This window comes from Podarcis melisellensis (genome assembly GCF_964234715.1).
Source record: "Podarcis melisellensis genome assembly, chromosome: 9".
Classification (NCBI taxonomy): domain Eukaryota; kingdom Metazoa; phylum Chordata; class Lepidosauria; order Squamata; family Lacertidae; genus Podarcis; species Podarcis melisellensis.
In genome coordinates, this window is record NC_138541.1 from 23,923,354 (window position 1) to 23,941,415 (window position 18,062).

General features: G+C 40.4%; 1 protein-coding gene across 1 annotated transcript in view; it reads right to left on the bottom strand.

Moving 5' to 3' along the window:
• The window catches only part of COL25A1 (collagen type XXV alpha 1 chain), a 317,071-nt gene that overhangs the window by 149,488 nt on the left and 149,521 nt on the right, over positions 1 to 18,062 (bottom strand). Inside the window, exons 4-5 of the mRNA XM_081925055.1 lie at positions 17,616 to 17,623; positions 4,168 to 4,185 (exon numbers count right to left, since the gene is read on the bottom strand). Of these exons, the coding sequence (XP_081781181.1) occupies positions 4,168 to 4,185; positions 17,616 to 17,623 (26 nt within the window). The remainder of the gene's footprint in view (positions 1 to 4,167; positions 4,186 to 17,615; positions 17,624 to 18,062) is intronic.

Below are 18,062 nucleotides of genomic sequence, written 5' to 3' on the forward strand. Positions count from 1 at the left end.
TAGGAGTTGCAAGGAAGGGATGGAGCCATCTGATTCTACAGGAGTGTTTTCACTTGCAACTTTTCGTAGAGGTGTAAAATTAGGCCATTGCTAGGAGCATAGGATCCCTACAACTGCTACTCCTGCGCCTCTGTACCCCAATGGCAACCATTTTTATCCACTGCACTGCAATAGCCTCATGATGGCAAAAGGACATTGCTGCACTAGGGTTTGAATTGGTCTTTCACAAGCAGAAATGCTGTGTTCTGCTGGTGCACAAGGTTTGGGTGTGATTAAATCCTGTTCAACAAGTGAATGGTGTGGCATAAGATTGTTCTATCATCTCTATCTATCTATCTATCTATCTATCTATCTATCTATCATCTATCATCTATCTATCTATCTATCTATCATCTATCTATCTAATCTATCTATCTAATCTATCTATCTATCATCTATCTATCATCTATCTATCATCTATCTATCTATCTATCTATCTAATCTATCTATCTATCATCTATCTATCTATCTATCTATCTATCTATCTATCTATCTGTTTCCACTGTTGTCAAGTTTTCAAAATTTTAATTCCCGACACCTCTGCTTTATTGTGTTGAATTATGTTTATGAATGGAGGGAATTTTGCTGTACAACGTTTTCACTGTGGTAGGCTGATATTTATTATTGCTAATGTTTTGTTCTATTGTTGCATATTTTTTCTTCCGTTGATGTAGATTATTTCATTTCATTGGCAAGGTGGTTATAAAAACACAGAAATAACAATGGCTGTGTGAATTAGTACAGAAACTGTTTTGATGAGGTAAACTGGGCGATTTCAAATACTGGACAAGGAAATTCTTAAAGCTTTTTGACACAATTTTTGGATAAAGCATTTGCATTAAATAAGCTCAAATGCCATTCATTCACAATGTATCCTCAGCATAAAAATGAAGGGATAGGGGGTGGGGAGGTACGTACAGAGAAACCTAATCTTTTTCAAGAAACAAAAAAACCATATCATTTAAAGACTTTGGCAAAAATTCCACAGTACTGTTTTGCTTTTTCACTGCCAGCAGTTTAACAGAAACAGGAGATTTCATGAAAAATATTATAGTTTGAAATACATATACCATTTTATTGTACCAAAATAGTGAAAAACTAAACAAAAGCCTAAATCCAGAACTACAATTCAATGGTTTTAATTATTTATTGTAAAGTTGCTTTGCTTTAAAGGGACAGTTGTCAGGGAAACAGTATAACAAAAAATATTCAAGATGAAAATGGACACTGAAGTTTCCTTTACATGTTCACATTTCATTCTCTATATGTGTTGAACAGATATAGGAAACACTCCATAAAAACAAGACTAGGAAAGAAACAATGGTCAGTGGAAGAATTACGTTTCTGCTCTACCATCCTCTTACCCTGTTTTCAACAAATAATAGCACACGAATTTGTCTTGTATCAGTTGGTCTATCTCACACAGTACATCAGGGAAGAGGGAAGGAAGGTTGTGGTCCAGAACTACAATCAATGCACAATTATTGTTCATTTATTATTTTTATTGCTGTCATTGGATTTTGGTTCCTACTCCCACCCCTCAAATACCTGGAGCCACTAGACAGGTATTTCTCCAGGCTTTCTCCATAGCCTTACAAACACTTCATTTGCTCTCTGTAAGGCTGAATGTGGGGTTGAGGGCATTTCTGCAGCCCTATATCATAATATTCCTTTTGGACACAACTAGGGGCAGAGGGAGAGAGACATAGAGACATACACACTGAGACAGAGGAAGAAGAGAACTCAGTTACCCTACCCCATGGGTAGGCAAACTAAGGCCCGGGGGCCAGATCCGGCTCAATCACCTTCTAAATCCGGCCTGCGGACGGCTCAGGAATGAGCGTGTTTTTACATGAGTGGAATGTGTCCTTTTATTTAAAATGCATCTCTGGGTATTTGTGGGGCATAGGAATTTATTAATTTTTTCCCCCAAAATATAGTCTGGCCCCCCACAAGGTCTGAAGGACAGTGGACCGGCCCCCTGCTGAAAACGTTTGCTGACCCCTGCCCCAGCCCCTTTTAAAAGCTGGATAAATATATGCTCCCTTGTAGAATATGGTGAGCACACTTAAACTACAATGAATGCATGACATCAATTGCATGATATATGAAACTGATTAGCAGATGTGATAAACTCCTATATTTTGATGTAGACCAGTCACACCATCCAGAACAGATGCAGGGAACATTTATATGGTCTTTCAAATATGCTTGTGGGAGGGGGTTGCTGCTTTGTTTTTGTTTTATTATATATTTTGTGTTCTCATTTTGTATTTTTACATTGTTAACTGTCTTGCGATCTTCAACTGAAGGGCAGTCTACAAATTTAAAGAAGAAGAAGATGATGATGAGGAGGAGGTGGAGAATTTCCACTGGCATTGGAATGTTTGTGTTACTAGCATAGGAAAAAGGTAAAGGTAAGGATCCCTGACAGCTAAGTCCAGTCAAAGGTGACTATGGGGTGTGGCACTCGTCTTGCTCCAGGCTGAGGAAGCCAGCGTTTCTCCACAGACAACTTTCCAGGTCATGTGGCCAGCATGACTAAACCATTTCTGGTGCAACAGAATGCTGTGACAGAAGCCAGAGTGCACAGAAACGTTGTTGACCTTCCCGCCGCAGCAGTACCTATCTATGTATCTATTTGCACTGGCATGCTTTCGAACTGCTAGTTTGGCAGAAGCTGGGACAGGGCATTGGGAGCTCACCCCATTGCATGGATTCCTATGTTCATTAGAATACTTCTGTTAAGGTTAGAGGATGCCCGTTGCATGAAAGAACCAACATGTTCCTTTTATTTGTTTGTTTCAAAGAAAAGAAAAACCCAAAGTAGGCATGGATAGTTAACAAATACATATCCTTTCTCAAAGAGAATCATACAAGTGTTTAAATGGTAATAATTAAAAACCTGAACTCAAGGGCCTCCACTATGTCATCATAGTGGACTAACATTTGCCCTCTATGTGAGCCACACAACATTACTGAACCCAATGGAATGCATAAGTCCCGCTAAGTGCTTGAATGTGGCTACAGTTCTCAAAATTTATTAGCTGGTGAAGGAAACTCTGCTAGCCAAAGCCATGTTTCAAGAAAGTTGTTAACGTGAGTCAAACCTCATACGAGAACTTTAGTTTTATTTTAACAAAAGCCTGATGTGGTTTTGATCACTGCCTGCTACTCCTCCATTCTCCTTCTGGTAACCCCTCAACACCCCCCTCCCCTGCCCTGTAACTTCCATACAATTTATTCCCCAGTGCTTTTCTTTTACATGTCTGACCCAGGACGTTCTCTCTCTTTTTGGATGAATTCACATTTATTTAATTATGCTCCAAGTTGGGCTATTCTTAAACAAAGCAGACATCGGGTCCCGGGCTTGCATATAATTAATCAAAGTGGCCAATGTTATCCTAAGTAACTGAAGGCTTCCTGGATTACAGCAGCATTATTAGCATGTGATTAATAAGCAGTTAATGCAAACCAGCTCCCGCAACACATTTGTTAAGATATTTTATCTAACTTCAAAGTTCTGCGACAAAGTTCCAAGCCATAGTTAAGAGACCTGCTTTATTTAGTAATACATTGTTAAAAGCACCATCTGGTCAAACAGCTGATAGAACTCAAGCATATGGGGGCCCCCAGTTGTTTCTTCTGGGAAATATATGTGGCCTACTGTATTGTGTAATGATAGCAATTTTAAACTAACCAGACCAAACTTGCAATATCACTTTTGTTCCATGTGGTCCATAGCTATTGCAATAAAGGAAGACGATGGTGATGAGACTAAAATTACAAGTAATAAGCTAATAGCAAACTCAGGGGCTGACTTACTGCAACTTTGTAGCCAATGCAGGGCTATACTGAGAAGGAAGAGGAGAGGAAACTTGCAAGGAAACCCACCCCCCCCCACCACAAAAAGATCCATCTCCCACAAAGCAGCCCTTGCCCCAAATAGGGAAGACTGAGCATACTTAGAGGCCACAGTGTCTGTTGGAGGCCAGAGGTGAGCAGAATGGGAAGGAACATCGTAAAAGAAGGCACAGCTGTCTGGCAGACTCAACAGGAACAATATGCACTGCTACATTTTGCTGTAAGTTCTGCTAGTATGCATAATAATTTAAAATTAACACTTACTTGAGGACCAGGTTGACCCTGCAAAGGAAAGGAAAGGAGTTAGAAAAGGTCTAAACTTGGTTTCCTCCCCACCCCTCCCCCCAGACCCACAAGTCATTGAGCATCAGGTGAAATGCAGCCTCTATAAATACAAAAACTCCGCAGCTGAAAGCTCATAGCCTAAAGACACTTGGTTAGAATGCCAATTAGTGAATTAGTTAAAAGTAACAGATCCGTAATGGGAGTGACAGAATTATTTGAAGAAGGAATTTCATTTAAGAAGCTTCTTAAGTTCTTACAGCGTCTAGTTAGTTAGGTACAAGCCAGAAGCAAATTTGGTGTATAATGTGAGATGAAGAAGCTGTGCAATTTTATTTTCAAAATGAGCCCATTTTGAGCTAATGACTTATGTAAAATTAATGTGTCCAACAGACAAAGTTGGAAGAAAAACAGCCATTTCCAGCTACTTGTGATTCCCACTGCATGCATGCTACAATCCTTAAACCACAATACTCCTGAGGTAGGGTCACTAGCTAATAATGGATTTTGGTAAGACTGCTTGAGAGGAGACTCTAAATGAAGAATCTGATAAATACAGGGTTGGATCCAGAATTAAGTGTGAATAATAATGAAACTGGTGAAAGCTGACTTCCCTGCTTTTCTCCACCATACAGCAGCCTCCCCACTGAAAATGCTCTACTGAGTGTCAAGTGGGAGAATGGACTGTGCCAAACGGGGCGAGCTTTTTTTGCGCCATATGTGCAAGGAGAAATAGTGGGGGTACTTGAAAGTCAAGTGAAGGCACCTTCAATGAGAAGTCACAGAGAGAAAGAGAAATAAAAAGCTGCAGTCCATCGCTTGGCCTGCAGAGCAATGGATTTGTCAGCCAGCAGATCTCCTTTCCCACCCCAAAGCATAAAGCTAACTCTGCTAGATTTTTAAACAGCCCCACTACCTCTTCAATTGTACCCATAGGATACCGCAATATTAAAAACTTGCAAAACTGCTCATAGAATGTCCACCCATCCTCAAATGACTCCATACTGTTTATGTATGTATTTATGCATACATGCCTGTTTGCATTCAAGGCCTATAATGTGGATACATGTCAGTGTTCTGCATTGCAGACTTCCTCTGCTGGAGAACTTTGTGTTGTTCATAATGCACTAGAATTATTAAACTTTTTTTTTTTTAAAGGAACTTACAATAAAAGAAACTGTGTATTATGTTACACACACAAAAACAATGGAAAAACATCTATAACAGTTGAATCAGATACCCTACTACGTAATTTGGTCTCGCATTCTTGTATAAAGCAGCCCCTTTCCATTTCAAACATACTTTCATTACACACTCCCTATTTCATCCATAATGCTCATGTTAGTTTACTTAAGACAGCTGTATCCCTTAATTCTACATACCATTCTCTTAATTTAGGTATTTGCAGAGTCCTCCAATATCTGACATAAATTAAATCTGGCTGTTTTAATCAGGGCTGTTCCAAGACATTTTTGCTGCCTGAGGCAATGAGATGGCAGCCTCCACCATTCCATGTACAAAAACCAACAACTGGTGATGGGATGTAGTCTTCCATGGCACCTGAGGGCTAGCTTAGGGAGTAAAATATGATCTGCATGGGTCAAATAGCTCTGTATGCCCTCTACCCCTTTGCTGCCTGCAGGGCTGCCTCACTTATCTATGGTCATATGGAACAAAGCCCCTTTTAATCACTATCAATATTGTTACCAATAATACTATGGTTTCTAACCATATTATTTTTTGCTTTCTGAATTTGCCTCCAGAAATTTCTTGTGTAACTACAGAACCACCAACAATGGATTCTTTTATCAAACTGAATTCCCACTACTGTGGGTATTGTTTTAATTCATGAATTGTTGCAGCCTTAATTCTTACTGGGAGTCCAATTTCATTTACCAATTGAAATTTCTTTAAACTAAATCTGACTTCTGAAAGTCCCGCTGGGTTTTTACTGTCTTGCACAGAATCACAAACTGCTGGCCAAACATTTTGATAACTGTGAGACAGGGACAAAATCCAGCTTCTGGTCTCAGACTTGTAGTGCTGCACCAGGACAAAATGGCAGCTTTGCCAAGTAAGATGAATTAGGCAGACACAAAGATGCAGAAGTTTAAATTCTATAGTTGCACAAAATAGTAGCCCTTCATCTTTTACAGCTCATTATATGGTTGCTATATTATTTAATAAGTGACAGTAAAATCCAAATTTAGCAAAGTGCAATGTTCTGTTTTAAGACATTTCCATTGCTTAAGAGACAGAGAGACGAGGAAATGGAAGAGGGGTGTCTTTTGCATGCACACACGCAGGTAGAAACACACAATCAATTTTAGATATTTTTTAAAAACTGATAGTTAATTTTCATTACTTTCATATATGTTCTATTAATTTTCTCAGGCCAAAGAATTACATGAAAGCATACTGCTCTATACTTTCTTGCACCATGATATCCCTCAAAAACATACACATTGCAACCCCAGCCGAGAGAGAAATTATATATGCCCAGTGCTACAAAAAGATGCCTGGATTTCCACACCATAGATTATTAAAATATATACCGGTAAATGTTTCCATTAGGAAAGGTGGGAGGGAGAGAGAGAGAGAGAGAATTTTGTAAGAGCTCAGAAGGCATTTTGCTGAGACCAGAATATAGCTATTGTTATAAGTTTAGAGGGGGAGTAGGCTGAAAGACAAGACTCTTCTAATGCCTACCCCCAACCTTTCTAATTCCTGGATCCAGCATGGATTCAATTGCTGGAATAGCTAGGCAAGCCTGGTAATGGCCCGCTAAGTATGGGTTGTTAAGGTGACAAAGGGAGTGGCTCTGTGCCACAGGGCAAATGGGTGTCTTCGAAAGACAGAAGGCTACAGTTGAAAATTGAGTTATGTGCGCTAGAAGGGAGAAGAAAAAGTTGTGAGCTTGGAAGTGAGAGGGAGTCGGAGTAATGTTTGAAGAAGCTATGGAAGAAGCAAGACCCCTTTGGGGTACTGATGCTGTTAACCCCTCCACTGCAGGCTCAGGTTGTATATTTGTGTGAATAAGCCATATATCATAAAGACATAACAGTCTCTGTTGGGCCTCATTCTGGTTAAGTGTCTAGGACACTCAGAGATTGGGGTGGCATGCAACACTATGAAACAGTTGCAATGAACAGAGAGCAGAGAGCATCCCATGGCCAGTTTGGATATGAAAAACCCTTTCTTCGGTTCAGAATACATGGAATATGGTAAGATATTTTCAAGTCAATACTGCTATACGTGGCACATAGCTTTAAAAATTGTGCAGTCATTTTATTAAAAATAGCATTACAGACTTATTGTAAGTGGACACTACAGTACTGGACATATTTCCTGTTCCTGGAATACAAATCATCATAAGATCAAATAATTATTTTCCTCTGTTAGTCTTCTACTAATAAAAAGATTTGATCTTCTGGTAAGTTGTCAAATGGGAAACATTCTAGGAATCCAGGCATATCATCATTCTCTCAATTCCTGATGCGCTACATAGCCAAAATGGCATCATCCACACAGAAGTGTTAGAAATGTGGTGAATATCCAGTTTACCCTAGTAGATCTAGCACTGAAAGTCTGAGCAGTACTCATGGCATCCACTAAGAGGACTGCAGCTATCTGACAGTCAATATTCTAAGTTATTAATATTGCCACTTTTGTGGACTATAGCAGCCCATTTACCCATAACTCAAAGGATGAAGGTTTGAAAATAGGATTGCAATCTGATTAATGGGGGAGAACGTTAAATGCACCTTTGGTGTCAGCACATCTCTCTGAAGTGTTCTTTAGAAAGTGTTTTTCCCCCCTGCGCAACAGGCTCCATAAATTTTCATTGATTCCCATCACATGGTGAATAACAAAAAAATTCAACCAAATAAGGGGAAATCACTTCAGTATTTTGCCTTTTACTGATATAAAAAATTCTACACAGAAGGACCCAGTCCCACAAACATTCTGGCACTGAATAACTCCATTTACTAGACTTTTAACATGTGGCTGAATATTGAATTCCTTGAGGAAGAAAGCCTTTGACTAACTGAATATATATAAAATTTCAGTTCCTATATCATATAGCACCTATAGGAAACAAATACAATAATTTGCCATGTAATTGACTATTTGAGGTTGCGTGCATCTCATAATGGATAACTCCAAGTTAGGGGCTGTAGCAGAGATGGGAAAACTGTGGACCTCCAGATGTTGTATGAAACCTGCAGCCCAGGCAATGATCAGAGGTGGTGGGAATTACAGTTTAACAACATCTGAAGTGCCACTGGTTTCCAAAGATTTAGGATCCAAGGCCAGGGAGCAGTAATATACCAAATCCTGTTTGTTGGTATCTATTATGAACTGCATTTTGAATAAAAGGTGGTGTTTCAATTTAACATACAGTAATAATAATAATAAAATATTATTTATGTTTATTTTATTTGTTAGATTTATATACCACCCTTCATCTCTGAGCAGTTTACAGGATAAAAGACAAGTAAATAGTTAAAACAAAAACATCAAAACAATAACCACCCCCATAAACTATAAACACAAGTTAGTATCTAAAACAAAAACAGCAACCCCCTTATAAATTATAAAAATCTTTTGAATGGCTACTCTCAAGTGAATTTGGTTATATAAAAAGAAAAAGACAGAGGTACTTAAAGCAAGCCAATTTGATAAAAGTTCCGTAATTTTGTCTACAAATAGTAAATTGTAAGTTGACAAAAATATGCAAGCTTCACAAGTGATTTAAGATAGGAAGAAAAAAGTAAAGTACATTGAAATGCTCAGTAGTAGTTGTTTTTTGGGGGGGAGGGGAGGAAGAGGAGTCACCTCCCAGCTTTCCATCCAAACCAATTGGACCCTAGGATAATCAGAAGCCAAAAGGACATAAAATTGTTAAATCAAATGAATGCTGATGTCAGGGTAAATGCAAACTTGTGGAAAAGTTTAGGCTATTATTTGCTGATTGTCGGCAGTTAGGTGCAATGCCCTTAGGGCATCTCAGTCAGCAAAGCTGAGAGAAAGCAACAGCAGGGGAAGCAGATATAGAAAGGTATTAATCAGAACAGGATGTTGGAAAGTCACCAGGCAGTTGTTGGTGCTCGACAAGGAGGAGTTCGTGAAAGCTAGACTTGCAAGCCAGAAAATGTTATTTTGCAACACAATATATGAAATAATGCATCTGGCTTTTATTTTTCCTTCTGAACAACTAGGTAGCTACATGAGGTGAGCTGTGTACAATTAGGCTGCTACCACAACTATAAGTTCAAAAACAAATCCTGAGTGTCTCTTGGAGGTTGGATGCGATTCAAGGGTGAGGTAACTAAACTTATTTATGTTATGAAAGATGCACTGTCCAATAACCAGCAGGTGCCAACAGGGTTTTCTTGGACCTGTGTACTGAATGTTGACTGAGCCCTTCAAACCACTCACAGAAAAGGCCACAGATTTGCATAAAATTTGCATAGATTTGGGGTATTATACTAATTTACTGCTATTTGATTAATTGGAGAGGGATCAATAATAGTCAGTTTAAGTTCTCTTTCTCCTAAACTTCCCTTTCCTAAATAGTCTTTTTGTAAATATTTGAGCATCTTGATTTCCTATGTACCAACATGTATTGTGGCGATCTCTTTAGATTTCGACAAATTCACCAATATGGATTCTAGAATGATGTTTTACATCATGTACTGTCTTCTGAATATATGTCTTCCTTACTAACTTTCAGAATAAGATTGGATTATTTATTTCTACAAGGTCAAGACTTTTAGCTCAGAATGGTCTCTCTGGCTTTTGGAGTGGGGTTTTGTGTTGTAAGAAAATCAAAAATTACAGTATTTACAGAGATTAAATCGATAGTAATGGAAATTGACATTCAAAGGGGCTTCACAAACGCAGGGAAAATGTTTTGGTTGGTTGGTTGGTTTTTGTAAAAAAAGAAAGAAAAGCTTGAATGTCAACTTTTTAAATATTGCTGCAGATTGTCTTAGTCCATCATAAAGCAGATGAAGTGATCAAATTTCACAGCTGGAAGAAATAGTCTGGAGTTAACAGATGGAAGCTGTTTATGCAGTATGATTTGGGTTCCACAGAACCTTAAGGACATGCCTCATGGAAAAACAGCTTCCCTTCAGTATTAACATTTAAGCTTTTTCTATAAATGAAAGCAATGTGTTTTAAGTTTATTCAAATGAGTTCTCAGTTCTATCTGCTTATTTATATGTCCTTAACGTAAGTCAGCCCCATACATATATTCATACATAACAGCACAATAATGGCCTTTTCTTTGGGTTGATGTTTCGTTAACACCCTCAGATAATTACATTCACAGACTTGCACCCACAATTGGGGCTAGAATTCAAAAGAGCTCCCAGGCTCGCAAAACATTTCTGACAATCTGCCCAGGGGTGACACAAAGGAAGCTACTGTGCTCCGAGCACTTTTGAAAAATCTGACCTTGAATCGAGGCTGTATTCTTTTGAAAACATGTCTCTAAATTTGGATGTTGAACACTTGAAAATCAAACCCCTGGGGGATTTTGGGAATCTGTCCCATATACACTAATGCAATAATTAAACATTGGCTGCCATTTGAAGCATATTTACTATGAAGTGCATTCCACTGTATTCAAACATGACTGTGAATGTATTTAGAACCGGGCTGTTTATCACTGTGGACAATTGTGCAGGCAGAAAAGGAGGGTGTCTGAGGGATTCTTGGCTGGAAAGAAGACTTATTTCCACAGAGTGCTATATAAATATTTGCTAGCTAATCCTCACCTCTGTGGTGAGGTATGTTGTGCAAATGGATAGAGAGATAAATCCTTTAAAATGCCTCCTCTAGGGCTCTGTCAGCCAGCAGTAAGCTTAACAAGTTTGGTCCACAGCAGAATAAAACATTTTACTGTACAATCCTATACCCACTATCCTGGGAGTAAGTTCCATTAAATTCAAGGGGACTTACTTCTGAATAGAAATGTAAAGGACTACAATGTCAATCAAAGTGACCTTTCTTCAGCTGTCTCCATCACCTCCTTATCTTGTATATTTATTTTCCACATATCTGTGAGTTTGTTCACCTGCTTTCTCCTCCTGAATAATTTTGAGTACATGGACAACCATGTAGAAAATGAACTGTGCCTGAGGAACCTGCAACCTTTCACCTGCAAGAACCACCATTTGTGATCTCCCTAGAAAATGTACAAAAAAATTACAGTATTGATCTTGTCCATGTCCCTTGCTCACAAGAAGCCTTGGAAGTTGATCTGGATATTTATTTATTTACTGTATTTATTTAACAGGGCGGGGAGGGAAATCGTTTAAACAATTTTAAAAAAACGCTCTCCCATCAGATGTCAAAGAAATAAACAACCATCTGACTTTTAGAAGACATCTGAAGGCAGCGCTGTTTTGGGAAGTTTTTAATGTTTGATGAATTATTGTATTTTAATATTTTGTTGGAAGCCACAGGGTGGACATAAATTATTATTATTATTATTATTATTATTATTATTATTATTATTATTATTATTATTATTAAAACTGCTTTGAAGAAGAGATGTCAGAGGGCTTCTTTTTGTCCATACACTCAGGAAGGGGTGGCACATCATAAAGTACCACCATTGCCAGAGGTTTTTTAGTCAAAAGTTTTTAACAAGTATGGCAAGCACCATGCTTTCTAACCACTGCAGACAGCTAGGGCTTGTTGTTTAAAAGAAGGAAAGAACCCAAGAATTCATTGGGCTACCTTATGCAAATGTAGGTTGGTGATGAACCATCCTCTGGGAATAATAATAATAATTTATTACTTATACCCCACCCATCTTGCTGGGCCTTTCCAGCCACTCTGTGTGGCTTCAAACAGAATATTAAAACCACAATAAAACATCAAGCATTAAAAACTTCCCTAAACAGGGCTGCCTTCAGATGTCTTCTAAAAGTCACATAGTTGTTTATTTCCTATGGGAAGATTTGTAGATATGTGATCTGATACACATGGCTATGTTTCTGAGCATGTTCTGGCTCATGTGGAATGGGGAGGTTTGCTCCCAACTGCATAATGAACTGAAATCCTACATCCCTTTGCATGAAAAGGCAAAAATTCATCAGGTGAAGCTTTTATGTGGGTGGGGGGAGAGGCCATTTTATGTTTGCCTTTTCAATTTATGGAAGAAGCACTGAATAAAAAATTTATGGGAATGCTTTCTTTCCATGTAACTGGTTATCATACTTGCACCATTTCACTTACCGTATTTTCTAACAAATACAATAAATAGTCCTCTTCTTGCCAGGGAAGAAATCATTTACTTTACTCAATTCAACAGGTCTATTTTAGGGTAGTCTAGCTACAAGAATTATCTCAATCTGCAAATCATTTGTACATTGTACTGTGACAACTCTTGAGCACTTGACCAAAACCAATTTTATTCACTGAATGGAAAATATATCAGTGGATAAAAGAAAGCCACATAGAGATTTGTATTTATAAGAGAGGTTAATATTAATAAGAGGTTAATATTAAAATGCCAATTTTAAAAGCTTTTCTGTGTTAAACAGCACTTGCAAATTATTCAGTTTAGATTCAGGTAAGATGAAAGATGGAACATGTTTCTGATAACCTTTCCTCTGCTGGTTCACGATTCACTCTGCTGCTGTTCGTCATGAAACCCATTAAAAATAAATGATCTCCATTTCTTCTTCCTACCTAAGTTAATTATATGTTTAGCAATAGTCGCTTTATATTGGGTGCTTTTATGTGATACCCCAGTAGTCTGATGAGATTTCTTTGTTACAGGAAATTTGGAATTCAGGTAGGTAGGCTAATGTGTTCTTGCTAAGCTTCTCCCTGCTGCCTTCCCTTTCATAGAGGAGTTACTCTACATGCTAAATCCTTTCTAGTAATGAAACTCGCTGCTGCTTCTGTTGGAATGAGTATAAGTGGACTGTTGTTAAAATCAGCAATAGAAAGAAACTACTTTCACCCACCCCAAGGTCCTGTGCTGCATCTCAAACATATCCAGACTGGGGGGTGGGGGGTTCAACCAGAACACACCGAAACTCAGTTCTGGCACTCCTCAGGTGGGCACCATTGCCATTATAAGAGAACAAGGGAGGCGTTCATGGTGAATTCTGGCATCTCTTTTTCTGGAAAAATAGCATTGACCCACACCATATACTTAAACATTTGAAGTACAGTGGTACCTCAGGTTAAGTACTTAATTCGTTCCGGAGGTCCGCTCTTATCCTGAAACTGTTCTTAACCTGAAGCACCACGTTAGCTAATGGGGCCTCCTGCTGCTGCCGTGCCGCCGGAGCACAATTTCTGTTCTCATCCTGAAGCAAAGTTCTTAACCTGAGGTAATATTTCTGGGTTAGCGGAGGCTGTAACCTGAAGCGTATGTAACCTGAAGCATATGTAACCCGAGGTACCACTGTAAATAGTTTTCCCCACAGGATAAACTGTACTTTATCCCTCACAGAGCTCCAAGTCTCAGTACTCTTAGCAAAGTAAAGTTCCCAAAATTATTTTGGGGAAGTTGTGAGTTTTAAATTTATGGTATGGACATGATCAAAGGTTCTGATAGAGCACATGCTTTGCCTGCAGAAGGTCCCAGTTCAATTCCCAAGATCTCCACGGAGGTTTGGGGAAAGCCCTGTTTGAAACCCTGGAGAACCACTGCCAGTCAGTGTAGACCAGGCTTCCTCAAACTTGACCCTCCAGATGTTTTAGGCCTACAACTCCCATGATCCCTCGCTAACAGGACTAGTGGTCAGGGATGGTGGGAATTGTAGTCTCAAAACATATGGAGGGCTGAGGTTGAGGAAGCCTGGTGTAGACAAAGCTGGCCTACATGGTTCTGACACAGTTCAAAGCACCTTCCTGTGTTCTTCAGTGCTGTCTACATCAACAGGTAGTGATTCTTCATGGTTTCAAACAGTAATCTCCCTTAGCCCTACCTAAGAGCTGCTGGCAACTGAATCTGGGACTTTCAGTAGGCACAGCCTGTGCTCTACCGTTGGATTACGTCTCCTTTCCTTGCTTCAGCAGCAACCTTTCTGGCTGACAATTATGGTAGTTCCAATTGGCCTGGAATGTCTAAAGGTACAGCAGTTCCAGGAAATCCTATTTGGTATAGACACATGAAGACTGCAGAGCACAGCATACTTAGGACTAGGAAGTGAAGAACTGTCCACTTCTTTGGGAACCAAACAGGCAAAACTCCAATAGCCACATTCAAGTGACTAGCAAGGTTTCTGTGAAACCCTGTTAAGTGAAGGGAACGTCTGGGATAAGTGGCCACCTAGACATTGAGAATACAAATGTTTTGCCTAACTCTGCCGTAACTTTGCCTAACCTTGCTGCCAGAAACAGTGCCAGTGTTATAACAACTGTTATTTCAATTAATTAATTCATTATATTTTTTAAAAACTTCCTTTAATCAAGGATCCTAGGGCAGTACAGAAATTACAACAAGACACAGCACAAAAATTGAAGACATTAAAACCAAAACATCACCAATAAACAAAACAGACTTCCACATATTTAAGCAATACACAATTCCATAGCCTAGCATCTCATCTATCTCCAAAGGCCAAATGGAATGGATATGTCTTCTTCAGCGGATGTTTAATCACTTCCAGGCTGTGATTAAACTGGTATCCCCAGATACCTAAAAAGAATGCCATAGAGGATGGATAGAAAGCATATACTACGCTATCATCCTTATTCTTAATTTATTTGGTAAGTGATATCATTTACCCGATATCATAAACTGGTTTGTTTTCGTTTTGCTTTGTTTGTTGGATGCTTAGGCACGGTGAACATGTGTGAAGCATTTTTTTTATAAAGCAGAAAGAAGCCTTCTGCCCCATGCTTAAATGCCTAATTTCTTTTCGAAGAAACTGCAGCCCTCATATCTTTAAATAGAAAGCACATGGCCAATTCATCAATGCCAATGCCATTCTGTGAATATATTTGATGTGGCTAGTGCCTTGTTGATGAGAAAACAATAAACTGTGAAAAATGTCACTTCTCAAAAATTAGCTGGCTGGAATTCAGTGGGAGATGGATTGTTGTAACAGCTGTGGCATCATGACGTTGATGAATTAGATTTTTGTTCTGTCCTGGTATAATTCTGAATAAACGCTATCTCTCCCCCTCCCTCCACCCTGGCATGATGTAAATCATTAATATACCAAAGCAATTCTAAACAGCAAACTGTTCCATTATCTCCCACTTAATAAGCAACCAGTTTTCCACTGCGCATACCCATTATGTTAAGGTGTGCAAGTGAGAGAAGGGGGAGAGCCAATATGTTTTTCTGTGGTGGCCCCATGACTCTGGTATTCATTGCCTGCAGACTTCTAGAAAGCTACCACACTCTAGTTCTTGAACACCTTTTCTTTCCAGGTGGGCTAAGCATGAGTGGCATTTCCTTTACATTTGTGCTTCTTTTAGCTGTTGGCTTTGCTCAAATTTGTGTTTATATTTGGAGCCGGGTATGTACATGTGTGTTTTTAGTGCTGCTGATTTACTAATGTTGTGGAGGTTTTCGGAAGCTGCATCGTACTTTTTAAACATTATTATTGAAACTTTTAGATTGAAACAATTTTAGATTGTTATGTAAATTGCCTTGTGAGAGTTTTACTCAGAAAGGTAGCCTACAAATATATACGGAGGGGTTGTATCCTTTGGGCTAGGCTTTTCCTAATTGTAACCTCTGGGGAAAGTGAACAAACCTCAATGAACTGCAGGATTTGTCCTTCCATTTAAGATGTGGGTGGAGAACCCTTTTCTGTTCAAGGGCCACATTCAATTGTGGGCAACCTTCTGGAAGCTGCATGTCATTGGTGGTGGGGGGAGGGGAGCAGAGGCAAAAGTGGACATGACTCTCACTTTTGTATAGTAGGTGAAATTTCAGCCACACAAAAGCCATAGGATTCTAAACACAAACCTTTCCATCCAGGCAAGCAGGAGGAATTATCATGGTTCCAGAAGACATTCCAGTCAGTCAGGGGTGCCAACGTGTGGGGGCCCAGGTAAGCTCTGTCCTGCATAATCAGTCACATGACACAGTGCCAGTGGCGTAGAGTGTGTTTTCAGCACCCGGGGCAAGGCAAGTAATTTGCGCCCCCTAACCTGCCGCCGCTGCCAGCTTCTTCTTGCTGCTGCCTGGTCTGGTCTGGTGTGGTTCTCTCCCGCGCTCAGCGCTGCGCTGGGTGGCCGTTGCACTGTCCCTCCCCCAGATAGTCCCTCACTCTCTCTCCGCACTGCATGCCTGGCACCCACCCCCTCCACAGTGGGCGGCGACCCGGCGGCTTGGATCGGATTCGCACAGCCAGCACTACAGTGAGAGAGAATGAGTGATCCAGGTAGAGGCAGAGAGCTGCGAGTGTGAGCGCGCCCTCCCAGATGTTGCGCCCGGTGCGGCCGGCCCCCCTGCACCCCCCACACTACACCACTGCACAGTGCACACACACCATTTGAATAGGAATGCCCATCAACTTTGTGGAGGCTTGGCCCCCTCAAGTTTTTTATTGTGGGGCCTGAAGCCCCCATGGCCCCTAGGAGATGGCTCCTATGCAGTCAGGTGAAAGCACTTGAAGAGGCCACAGAACTGGGTGATAAGGGGTGCATTGTAGGGGGTTAGACTAGATGACCCTCAAGGTCCCTTCCACACCCCTTACAATTTTGTGATTATATGTTGCCTCAGTCATCTCCTCTTACAGTGGCTCTGCCCCCTTCCTCAGGAGACTTATGCAGCCTTTAAAATGAGCCCATAGGTGATTTTGGAATCGCGTGCTCCTGTGTGGAGAAACCATGGGGGAGTCATTCCCATTGTCTGAGGATAATGGGACAGCGAGGTCTTCAGACCGGAAAGTGTAGAAGGGAGTGCTGATGACTGAAGAAGCCATCCAAGACATGTTGACATAAAAGCATATAATTTCTTCATTTGGTCCTCATTGTTTCTTACTCTTCGTTAATTCAGGAATAGGAAGCTGCATTGGTTAATTTAGTTCAGTGTTGTCCACACGGATTGGCAGCAGCTCTACAAGGGTTTTTGATTGGGGGCATTACCAACTCTACCTAGAGGTGCCAGGGAATAGACCTGGGATGATCTACCACTGAGCTACAATCATTTCTAAACAACCAAGTCTGCAGCTTGCTTCTTGTTCCAAAAGGAAGACTTTTTTTTCTTGCATGTCACAATTCTGTTTCAAAAGATTCAGAGGTTTTTTTTTAAAAAAAGTAAAAATAAATTAAATTCCAGGGTGTGTGTGGGTGTGGGTGTTTTTTTAAAAAAAGATATTAGCACTATTGCCCTGGTTCAGGGATCTTAAAGTATCAGCAAATGAAGTCTGTAATTGCTTAGCCCTATGGGCAAATTATACTACCTATGAAATCAAGCGGAAATGGGACACGGGTGGCGCTGTGGGTTAAAGCCTCAGCCCCTAGGGCTTGCCGATTGAAAGGTCGGCGGTTCGAATCCCCGCGGCGGGGTGCGCTCCCGCTGCTCGGTCCCAGCGCCTGCCAACCTAGCAGTTCGAAAGCACCCCCGGGTGCAAGTAGATAAATAGGGACCGCTTTCTAGCGGGAAGGTAAACGGCGTTTCCGTGTGCGGCTCTGGCTCACCAGAGCAGCGATGTCACACTGGCCCCGTGACCCGGAAGTGTCTTCGGACAGCGCTGGCCCCTGGCCTCTTGAGTGAGATGGGCGCACAACCCCAGAGTCTGGCAAGACTGGCCCGTACGGGCAGGGGTACCTTTACCTTTATGAAATCAAGCAGAGTTTCTCCTCTTTGGGCTCCAGAGTAAAAGCATTGCCCTTAATCTGTATGCTGCCTGTGAGATTTGTCCCCCTCACCCTCT